Source organism: Eurypyga helias, unplaced genomic scaffold (assembly GCF_000690775.1).
Source record: "Eurypyga helias isolate BGI_N326 unplaced genomic scaffold, ASM69077v1 scaffold18032, whole genome shotgun sequence".
In the NCBI taxonomy this organism is placed as follows: Eukaryota; Metazoa; Chordata; class Aves; order Eurypygiformes; family Eurypygidae; genus Eurypyga; species Eurypyga helias.
The window spans coordinates 72,851-85,099 of NW_010236801.1; the positions used below are offsets into that span (position 1 = coordinate 72,851).

The window sequence follows — 12,249 nt, forward strand, 5'->3', positions numbered from 1 at the left end:
TATAACTGTGCAAAGTGAGGCATAATCCTTTCATAATTCTTTCATGACTGTTGATTTTTTTCATTAAAGTAACCATGATAGCAACCATCCATACTTACTGAAATATTTTTGATTATAATAATTTAATACAGATCTTGACATTTAAAGACCTTCAGAAAACAGAATCAAACTGGAGTTACACGTTTCCAAGCGTGAAAGAGGACAGAAGCAAATCAAGCATTACTCTTGCTACAGATAAAGAATTTTAGACCAAGATTTTTTTAAAGATAGTGTTTTAAAAATTGTCTGCTTTCAAATGAATTCAGGCCATTAGCTCCACCCTAATTTCTACAAGGCTTATCCCATGCCAAGGATTTCCTGCAAAGTCCAGTTGTAAGAAGTTATAAGCAACATCACATGTTGTCTGACAGAAGAGATGTCCACCCAGGCAAAGGACTGTGTGTAAAAGCATAGAGTCCTTTTCTTAAAAATTACAAATTCTGGCCTGGCTGGGAAATCTTGACACATAGAGTAGATCCTTGGCAATAGATATTATACACAGAAGAAATGGGGTCATGCTCTATCACCTTCAAAGGGCTGGTTTAAATCAATAATGCAAAGGGCTTCATCTTGCAAAATCTTAGTTAGAAAATGCCAGTGATTATTACAGTTAAATGCAAAAATAAAGCACTCTAAATAACCCAGGGCATATTTTTCAATGCAGTGTCTCTCTCCTCTGTTCTAAGTTCATTTACTCCAGCCCATCAGTGATCTTAGTAACCCATTTACATGATCAAACCTAAGTGCAAAGCATAAATCATATCTTCAGCCCACTGTTTACCAGCGTGTTTGGACTGCTCAAGATTCCCCCAGTTTTAAAGCCTTTCTCCCGAGACATGGTCATTTACTTGACAGGCAGGAGCTGAAATGACATCACGCAGTCTATCAGCCAGCTGGAGGGGGCCATCCAGACTTTGCCCTGACGAATTTTCTCTGGCTTGAATTTAGAAGACACATCATAGATTACATACTGAGTGCAAAATCTCTGGTCAGAAGTAGATTCTGCGTGGTAAGCCACCGTGTTGATCGTCTGCGTCACGTCGCTGTCTGGTTTTGGCTGCCTAACCAGAATCTGTCCTCCTGCTGCTTTGACCAGCTCCACAAGATCACTCTTCTGGTGACGGCTGAAAGATCCCAGAAAATAGAAGTAGCATCCATCAAACAAGTTAGGCAGCTAAGTGGAAGAAAAAAAGAGAAGTATAAATACAGGACTTCACGACTGAGCACACAGGAAGAAAGTAGAAAGGATCAATCAGGGCCAGCAAAAAATCCATTTTAAAGTAACCAAACTGGAAGCTAGAACAGCTTAACATGTAACTATAAGTATGCAACCAAGAAAAGCTTGCTTGCATGGAAAATTCTTGCTTCTGTTTAAGTATCTTCCAGCACAACAGGGTTTAACTATGAGCTTGGAATATTTACAGCTACTGTTACAACACATTTAAGAAACTTCTACAGTGTAATCCAAAAAGTAACCAGAAATTAACCCAGTTAAATATAAAAGTGGCTCTATATGGAAACAAAACATAATAGAACCATTTTTCTTTCAAATTTCAGATCATTTCAACCTATACCTAAAGCTAAACAGAGAAGGCCAAAGCAGCATCACTTCCTGTCCCATACAGCTTCTGCCATGAGTGTAACAGTGTTCCCTCTGACAAGGTTATAGCAACATATCCACTACTAGAGAAAAATGGCAGCTTTATGGGTGCTCACAGTTCTTTCGATCACCTTGCATGTAATCAAATTTCTGTACAAGACCACATTAAAATTTTACATCTACTGCATCTGCACATGTGGCAAAGGGCAAAAATGCATGAACCAAAGGTCATTACGATAATCTGTCTCAAGCAATAAAACCCACCAGCTGTTCTCTGTTGAGCCGTCCTCTTCGTGGGCCACCTTGGATTTCGTACTTCTCTTCCTGCTCTCGTACTGTGGTTTGTAGACAGGCTTGTACCCCTACAAAAACCGCAATAAGGGAGGCAAAAGTTAGAGATCTTGCGTTTTAACAGAGGCTTGTATGTCATTTTAGGGACTAAAGTGCTGTACTAAGACAAAAGGATTACCCACAATGCAAAAGCATCGCATCCACGTAGCACTAAAGCTTGTGTACTTTAGCAATTTGCTTTTAAACTCGAATATAAAATTTACAACAGTGGTTGAAGATGCAAGTTAGATGGAGAGAAGCAATATCACACTAAAATCAGTGCTGTAAACGCTAGGAATTACTAGCTTTTCCTCTCACCCACTAAAGGTCAACCACTTAATGTCAAATGTCAAATTGCTGATCATTCAGAAGCTTAAAGCCAGCACGTAGAACCAACTTTGCAGTTATGAAATAGAAGCAATTGCCTGATAAAGAGCAATTACAAAGCTCGCAAAAAGCTGTTTCCAAACAGCTACGGCCTCAAATAACAAATCAGATGGGATTTCAAGGTCTCCAAGATCAGCACAAACCAGAGATTTATGCTAGGGTTTAATAGTGGCATTCATTTTTGTTACCGCTGCTGCATAATGAGAATGTCTGTTAGAGTCAACGTGGTTTTACCTTGGTTTAAGGCTAGTTATTTTTTTCCAATACAGAATTCTCTGATGCTAATGTATCGCTAACATCGGTTAAACGTACTACCTGACCTCACTTTGGAAAGTAAAATTGCTGTGGTCACCCATTCGAGGATGGAACATTTTTGCCTGCACATACATTGCGCTCATTAATAAAAATTACCCAAGAAACAAAGTGTGCAAAGCTGATTTTGAGAACTGTTCCATGAGGACTTACAATGCTGTCAAGGTTGTAACTTTTAAAGTAGTACCTCCCTGCTTGCAGCACTTCTTATTCAGGCAACTTATTTGCACTGTGCAAATACAAAGCCTTAACAAACATACAAACTGAACAAATTCCGAAGTAAAATGTGGCATGTTGATCCTAAAAAGGAAGAAAGGAGTCACTGATAAAGGTACTTGGACAACATGGTAGCAGGTAGCCAACAGATAGGAATAGCTAATCTAGAGAGATCTCAAAAGCCAACTGTTAGTAATTTACCATCAGATCATACAAACTCATATTTCCGTTACTGCAAGTCCTCCAATGTACTTACATCAAAAAAGATAAACCTACACAGAAAACCACAACTGATTGAATATATAACAATAGAGCTCTCGCTCCACACACAAGTACTGGGGTTGATTGTTTGCACTTGCTCATTCCTTCAAGGAAAAAGTCAACATGACCTTGTACAAAACTAGGAGGGCAACCTAGTCACATACTTTCTGGAAAAACAACCTACATATTCATTACTGATAACAGCAATGAATACTAACAACTTACTTTCAACGTACTCATAACTCAAAACTAAATCTAAAGTTATTTCCATATTTTTATATTAATCATCACAACTCAACAAGACTTCTTGTGTCAATTTGCCTCTAGCTTACACGGCTATTCTTTCCTTCCAAGAAAATACAGATGTTAATGGGTGCCCTTGAGAACAAAGGAAACCATCTCATCTAGTCTTAAAGAACAGATTTGTCCATCCATTAAGAGCGTTTTATTTCAATCTACCATCAAAAGCTCAATTTCAAGGACTTTCATTACAGAGCTGAGGCTTTTACACAATGAGTACATCACAGATGGAGCATCGGTGCCAGCATCAGTAAATGAAGACAACTTGATATGAAAGTACTAAAAGATTGAATGACTACAACAGACTGCGATGTCTTTTTGTGCTGTTACTTCCGTGAAAAGAAGAATTAAGTCATGAAAGTGACTAACGTTAGTGAAATGTCTGTTTTAGCAGAAGATGCAAAATAGGTCATGTCTGTTTTGTATACGTATGTCTGGCCATTTTACACTGCCAAGTCCTCCGAGGAACTTGTATGCCTCAAAGGACCACACATAACAATCCTCCAAAAAAGCAAGAAGAGAGACTCATCCACAAACGTCGAAATTACACTGTCTCTATAAGAACCACAAGGTAAACACTTGTTTCCTTGAAAAGCTGGAAATAGGCAAACAGACCGCTTGTCTGGCCAGTGTCTGCATGACCATTCCCATTAATTTCAACTTTCCACAACCAGCTGGCACAAAAGTGGCACAAAAGCTATGTCTTCCAGATAGGATAAAAAGCTGTGAACACTGCGTTTCTCTAATACAAATATATTTAAGAGGCAAAACAGGCCTACACACACACACTCCTCTTTGTGGAGCAACATATTATGTATGTAATGGTAAAATTGTACCTTTTCAACTCCTGAACATATTTTTCATGCAAGACGTAGAAGCAGAACTTGCTCCGAGTCATGGATCTTGTACTGGATAGGTAAGAGCCAGTGCTTTTTGGAACCACTATGGCTCAGGGACATTTCAAGGAGTCTCATCTAACACTTCAGCCTATGTGCAGGCAGCAAGAGAGGAAAGAAAGTCAGAATCCCCAAGTTCAGAAGAAGAGGTGGTGCTTCACGCTTCACCACACTTCATGGCGATCCTACCCTCAACAGCACGCCTACTCTGTCGTAGGAGCACCACTTGCAAAGAGCCAACGCAGACGGGTAACAGTGAAAGGAGAGCCTTGGGCACAAGGAAATGAGACAAAGCGTCATGTGTATCAGAATCACGGTCTAGCTGCAGATTCAGAAAACTGATGCGGTTAGCAACTGATGTTTGAGGAAGGTGCTTACAACCCTAAAGGTGACCAGTCAAGGAATATCTATGCACGGAGGAAGGTCTCCTACCTAGAAAGAGGAATAATTTAAGTGATACAGATCAGTATGTCCTTTTACCAACCGTTCAGGCAGGTTTCTTCCCAAGTTGCTAATTTCTCTTCAGCAACTTCTGCATACTAGTAAGAGATTTTTTTGTATTAAAGAATTAAATTATTCACACATCTTAATAAAAATAAAAAGAAATTAACAAAAAAAGAAAAATACACCTGTTGTTACATTTGAGGTAAAATAACAGAGGGTTCAAGCTATGTTTCTAGAAATTCATAATTTATTTGTCTAAACAAAAGGTTTATTTCCCCGTTCTTCCCCCCCCCCAAAATTTAGTGTCAAGTCACTTGCTTGTAGATCACTATTTCTGTATTATGATGAAGTGACTCTAACTGAATACAACAGCCCAAGTGATGTTGTCAGTGACAGCATAATCAGTTTTGGTTGTGTTACGCTGTCATTTGGATGCACCAGGCATGTACGAGCTTTATCATTCTTCTAAGAGATAGTACCACCACCACAAGATGACCTTGTGCTGAAAAACATCCCTCAATTTCACACTGAAGTGTAGGGATACAACAGAAGATTAGAGCATAGTGTATGCCTTCCCAACTTTTCTAGTTTTTCTTTTTAAACAGCTAAGAAATTTATTCTCTGTGACAACTGAGCGCTAAGCTGAGTTCACCCAGTAAAGCCCAGGTCTTTTTCTTGAGCAGGCATTATTAATTTTAAAGCAGCTAATGTGTGTGAAGTGGCTGGATAACATGACGGTTCCCTTTTAACCGTCGCTCCGTCAGACTGTCATCCCGATTAAGAGGACACAGAAAATAAAATAGAATTCAGTACTGTACTCAAAGGTACATCACCCTACTTACAGGGAAATTTCCAGAAGCTCTGCTGACTTTACAGCACTCCCGTTTGGGTCAGAGGTGCAGCGCCCTTTAACTTCAAACAGGAGCCACGTTAAACTGCGTCCCAGGACTCCTGAGATTACAGATGCTCACTTGTTTGGCACTGCACTGAAAAGCCACCAGCGGGAACTTGATGCCAAGACACTGCTCAGATGAACGAACCGAAAAAAAAAAATTGCTATTATCCTAATTAAAAAGTGATCAGGAAGCCATCAATACTATGCCACCTCCCTTCCGAAATTGAGATGGACATTTGAAGTCCTTAGACAAAAAAGAGTTCAGAACAGGACTGACTGTCTCGGAAGGACATGGGCATCCTTAAAGAAGCTTTCTGAAAGCATATAGGAAGTAAACTTGCTTTTGAGAGGACACCTGTAATTTTAGGAGGGGGTAGAGATCAGATTTAGGTTGTTTTCCTTCCCACGTTCACAGTTTGTACATTCTTTACAGGCAAGCCTGACTAAAAATCTGGTCTGTGGTAACACAGACCACTCAACTTACTCAAGATCTCACCCAATCTTGATTTATTCCTCAGTACTACTGCCAGTGAGAGCTGTGGACCTTCTAGGTCTGAAGTTAATCAAGCTGATTCATTTAACATGTTCTTTTCCCTAAAGAGAAGAGGGTGATAATTGCAACTACCCTTTAATGGCCCTCCCTTGTCACAATCACAGCAATTGGATCAGTTACCCACACAAGGGTAAGACTCATGCCAACACAAGTGGCATTTTTCCCTTTCACGTGGACCAGAGCTGTTTTGCAATGCCCAGTTCAAGGGTGCAAGCAGGCAGGCGTTAATAAAGCTTGCCTGACACAAGACTGTACAGGGGCATGAGGGCAGGTGCAGAGGGTCATGCAAAGTTCTTCCTCAGAAATACAGACCATGAGAAGTTTAAAAGCCTCCTAAATAGCTGATTTCACACTTGCAATTTGTAGATATAAACAAGATTATTTGCACCAAATTCTATCAAATCCCGAGCCTGCATTAAGGTCCCTAGAAAACATTGCAGAAAAAGGTTTTAGCTTAATACAATCACATTTTAGCTTGATACAACCACATTTGGAAAGGAGAACACTGCCTTTTCTCCCCCCTCATTAGTGAGATCAGTTAAACATCACTGATTATACCGATGCTTATTACTTCACTGAACAGCTGCCCCTACCTTCCCACCTTCCAGTAAGTATACAAGGAGCAAGCAGGTTAAAAGGGTGCCCACTCTAATGGTTTTGTTAATTGACCTTTGATACAACTGTAGCCACTGGTAGTGGAAATTAAGAAATCATTATTTGCAAAATTTAAGATCAGAGCCCTATAAATCCTTATTCATGTAAATCTTAATGGTTTATAATGAAACAAACTGCTTCAGCAAAAACAATTTAAGCCGGATGAAGTACAAAAAGAACTGGTTGCCAAGAACAAGTTGTAATCACCCACAGATACCCAGGGGTAGCTCTCAGTAACTCAATTAGCCTTAGTGGAGTTTTGCTGGATTTGCATTAATAAAGCAAAGAGCAAGGGTTAGTCCCAAAAAATCTCTTGGAACAGCTAAAAGTAATTTAGAAGTACACGACAGCAACAAAGAAGATAAAATACTACACATCCAAGATCTAGTAGAGATTGCAACTGAAACGTCCGCAGCTTGCTCTGCACTGGGTTAAGACTTACATGCAGATTGACTAAAGCTGGATGGGATTATTTTCCTAGGAAAGGAAGAAATCTGGACTGAGAGAAAGCCTTAGGGGAATTTGGCATGGCTAGCTTCAGTTTGCTTTCATCAACATCATTACTGGTCTCTGCTACAGCACAGAAGAGAGCTTTTATACCACCTCTTACATGCTTATAAAGCAACTTTAGAATCACCTATTTTCACGGAGTGAGGCAGACATCTCATTTGGTGAAACAAGAGCGGTCCATTTTTCCAACACATGGAAACCTCACAAGATGCTGCAGTGACCAAAACGAATCTGCCTAAGAACAGGCGTTAACAAGTTCATTCAGGAGGCATTTATTAAGCATGATGGAGCAGATGCTTAGAAAGTCCTTAAACATCAATTCCCAGAAGTTAGGAGCATGTAATATGACAATCATGACTTCACTTAAAAAACCCCAAGTGTCCTATCTTCTTTAAGAAACCATTATTTGCCACAGCTGTTTTCTAGAATGACCAAGGAGGCTAGAGGCAGCCATCCCTAAGGTGCAGAGGTCAGGAAAATTCTACTGAAGTGCTCATCCTCCTCTGGATCCCATCACATGCTTTTAAGTGAATGAGGTAATATTTCCCATCCTTTACCTTGCAGTGGGCTTCCTTAATGCCATGTTTTCTTCAAACCAAAAGGGAATTAGAGCAAAAGAACTTTCTAAATATGAAAAAAGGAGTATCTGGATGACACAGAACACAGGGAGCAGTGGAAATACGGTTTATTTTTCCTCTAGATCCTATTTCAAACGAGCCCACTTGCCAGCTCTTCAAAGGCAAACACCACATTTACAACATTCTCACCCCCATTTTCTCCTCTGCAAACCCCAGAAGTCTAAATCTGTGCAGACTTTGAAGCAAGAACTGTTTCCCTCCTCCTTTCCAGAAGGCGCAGACGCTGTGGGAGTGCGGTTCAGACCTTGTTGACGTAAGACATTCCCCTCAGCTCTACACCCAACACAACATGCATATGCACATTAGAGATTTCTACCACCTCCCACCGAGCTGCGAGTCCTTTTGTAGCTGAAGAAAGTCTCCAACTGCACAACAAGCACGAAACCACAGTGCTCAAGTTTTGAGCTGTTTTAAGGAGGGAGGGCTTTGCTGAGTATCAGCCTGTCATCTATGAGATGTTTCTGCCTGGCACAGAGACAGTCCAGCCTGAGAAGCAGTTAGCTCGAACAGCTTTGCACTTCTCTGGGCTAACAGCCTAAACAAAGATGGGCACATGGCTCCAAGAAATTCCGAGGGGTGTTTTCACCTTGAAACATCAGTCATGCAAGTCCCAGTTGTTCCGAGTCTTTAAAGAAAAAGCAGGGGGGGGTTGCCTTCTTTTAAAGAGATCAGCGCTGAATCACTGCTGCTGCTCCAGGTAAGCAAAACAAATGAAGGAATAACCAATCAGCTGCTTAGGATTCTTCCAGCTACTTTGCTGCAAAGACTGACACAAACTTGTTTCAACGCATATCGTTACAGAGATCATTTTTCATTCCCTGCTTTAACAGGTGACAATCAGTTTAAGAAAAAACAAGCTGAAAAGCTATTAAAGGGCTCTGCCAGTTTTAATTACACTATTCTGTGCTCTACAAAAAGCACAGAGGAAATACAGCCACACTTGAATCTTCGCCTCAGCCTACTTACAGAAGGATAATGATATGCTACTTTGTGCCCTATTACCATCCCAGAAATAATGAAGGCAATAAAATAATGAAACCAATGAAAGATATGGCCAAGGGCAAGGAGCAGAGTGACAACAGTGTCTCAATTGAATTCTGTGCTGCTTTGAAAGTGGATATATTGCTGACAGTGGTGTTATATATGGAAAATACGGAACTGCAATTCGTAATGCGAAATTTTTCTTCTGTGAAGATCTAATATTGCTCAGTGGTGACATCCTTTCATCCTAACCTTCCACCTTAAGACAAAAAAAGAAACCCAATACTGAAGCTACATATTTAAATCTTGGCTCTCTAATACTTGGAGGCCTTACATTTAGCTCAAACTTTGCTGGAAAATGCCGCATTACCTCTTTGCTGATACTTACGGGTGCTGTATCTACCCGTGTGTATAGACACATGTAACCAGAAGCATCACAGAATTATACAGGAGAAGGAAATCACTTTTTAGTTAAGAAACACAGCTTGAAAGCCTGCTATAATGGAAGAGTTAACATAAGAAATACACTCTTAAATTAAAAATCGGAGGTTTTGCAAGCATACGGGTTTTTTAAAAAATGGTGTAATTATGTGTAGGCTATAAATATAACTTTAGAAGTAACAGTCAAGTGCATCTTACCTTGTATTAATAAAAACTCAAATACTCACTTATGCATAGTCAGCATTTCATTAAGTGCTACACTGAGCTTTGTTTTTTCAAGTATTTCAGGGAAGTTTTTGAACATGAACTGACTCGAAGCGAATGGTTTGCAACATCGAGCTCTAAGCAACTCCTATGCAGTGGCTTTGACAGAAGGAGGGCAGAATATGGACCCACTTTTGGAAGTTTATTTGTATCACGTTTAAGGAAACATCCAGACAGAAGTCAGAAAGTCACAAGAAATGAAAAGAGAAATTATGGAAAAGAAAAGCAGAGACCTCTTTTTCCTAGACAAATGTTCCATCAGCAGGAGTGCCATTATTTGTTATAACAATCTTTAACTTGTAATGACTCTGAAGAAGACTAATAACAGACTGGTGGGAACAGATGGAGTGGTGCTGTTAATTATAGGCACTTAGCTGCATCAGACCCCATGAGTTATTACTAACATTTCCCACTAGGGAGGAGAATCACTCGCTTTTAAGTAGTATGTTGCTTACTAAGCTGGGAGCATTAGCAGTCAGGATTGTCCTAATCAGTACTAACAACATAAAACTCCGCTGCAAACAAAAAAAATATGAAAATATTCCCCAAATAACCCCCACACTATTGTGTTTATTTCTTCTTTCCCAATCACTTCTAAATATAAAAGTTTTTCCACAAAGATTTAAACTTGGGTCTTAGGAATTAGATCTCCCTAGCACTCAGCTGAAGCTTTCTAAGCATCTGAGTAGGAAGAAGATAAAATGAAATGAAGGAAAACCACCCTGGCACGTATAATAGAAGGCATGCCGACCTCCCGAACTGAGCGAAGCCGAGAACCTGCAAAGGGATTCACCAGAGAAACAGATTAATCAGTCTTAGTTAAACAGGGTGTATCGTTCCAGAGCGTCAGCACGCACCCTTTCCAATTACACACCCCAAACGTCGCTCCTAGGCCTTCTCAGTTTCCTGCTGCATCCCTACCTCTGAGGAGGAAACCCTCTTCCTTCTGCGTATCAACAACGTGTCTGGAGGTTATTAAATCCATCTGCCTGCTACAGCAGAAACAGTATTCCTCCGTGCTCTATATTCAACAAGAAGCTACTCCTATTTGTAAGAACTCCAGGACAAAGACAATGTTTTCCTTCTGCAGACGCTTCCAAGGCCACAAACAGAAGCCACTGCAGGTGTTGCAGAAAACATTTCTGAGGGGACACTAATTCAACAGACCCTTTAAAAAAAGCACAGAACAAGTTCACTGACTGTCTGGAAGCCAAATAAACACACTGAAAGAGAGTCCCAAGAGTCTGAAAGCATGCCTTATTTAAAAAACTACTCTGCATCTTCCAAAGTTTTAAGTACTGCCTTCATAAATATTAGTGACTGGAAAATTTAGGCCATTAAAGACACCTTCTATTCTGATGTTCAGTCACACAGTAGAAAACCGGAATGAAATTTGTCTGTGAGTTTTCCATGGATAATTAACTCATTTGTAGTGTACTTATTAGCTAAAAGGACTTAGCTGTAAAGGTCAAGGGGAAGAAGATGGCTTTTACAACTACAGGGACATGCTAAGAAATACATTGGAAAGAATGACTAAAAAGCAGAATTTGGGGTGTCAAGTCCACAGAACAGCTGTAGAAAACCTAATTACAGATTGCATGAAAGATGGCACCAAAACTACCTGCATGCTAAGGCGGCACTACGCATCACCTTTCCTTTGAGGTTACCGTTTTAGCTGAAGAGCACTCCAGTCTGCGGGGCTCACGTACAGAAGTGGGTATCGAAAGCTACACCGACGTGATCTGCCCGAGACTGTGATGGCATAAAGCCTGCCAGTTTTCTCGACAACGAGCGAACTGTAGTGGAAGGTACGAACAGGGGTCGTGATCAGCTGAGAGTCTAACTGTGGTTGCAGGTTGTAACTTCAAACAGATCGCCGCTTCTACGTAAACAGGCAACACCTCACCTTCCTTGATGGCACAACTCAAGCAAGCAAACGTCTCCCATCCATTTAAATAGAAGCTGCTGTTAAGAAATCCAGGAATTTATTCAATTCCTTTCTCCATTCCCAGGATATTTTCCATGATCTTCCAACTCAATCTTAATGTAGCCATGAACAAATTCCCTCCCCAATGATACTTACGGTATGGCCTATCCAATACATCTAATAGTGGCACACATTTGCCAAGGCAGGAGTACTTCCATTTAGTAAAATCTCTTGTCACTGACAAAATTAAAAACTAAAATCCTCATGCTTTCTGTTAAGCTATTATTGATATTAGGGCAGTTGTTGAAAAGGAAAAATTTCTCTGAAATCCCAGCAACAATTTCTCATTAAAAAGCCTGAAGAATCTCATATATTTAATACTTACATTCAAACTTGAGGACCCAACATCCAGTCAGAATAGCCATCATACATTTGACAGTACTCGGCATTGGAACATCAGGGATAACAAGATGAGTTACTAGGAGAAAGATTACATCAGTAGAACTAAAAGCACATAAAAATCAGAACCATGCCTGGCTGAAAAGCAATCTATCACCATTTACAGAATAAACAGACTATAATAATTTATCAACCACTCTTT

At 40.1% G+C, this 12,249-nt stretch overlaps 1 protein-coding gene across 1 annotated transcript in view; it reads right to left on the reverse strand.

Annotated features, from left to right (window-relative positions):
• Positions 1-883: 883 nt before the first annotated feature.
• Positions 884-12,249, reverse strand: part of BARD1 (BRCA1 associated RING domain 1) — a gene marked incomplete at its 5' end in the record, with an annotated part of 38,440 nt that continues 27,074 nt past the window's right edge. Inside the window, 3 exon segments of the mRNA XM_010147233.1 lie at positions 884-1,213; positions 1,904-2,001; positions 12,034-12,126. Coding sequence (XP_010145535.1) covers positions 884-1,213; positions 1,904-2,001; positions 12,034-12,126 — 521 coding nt within the window.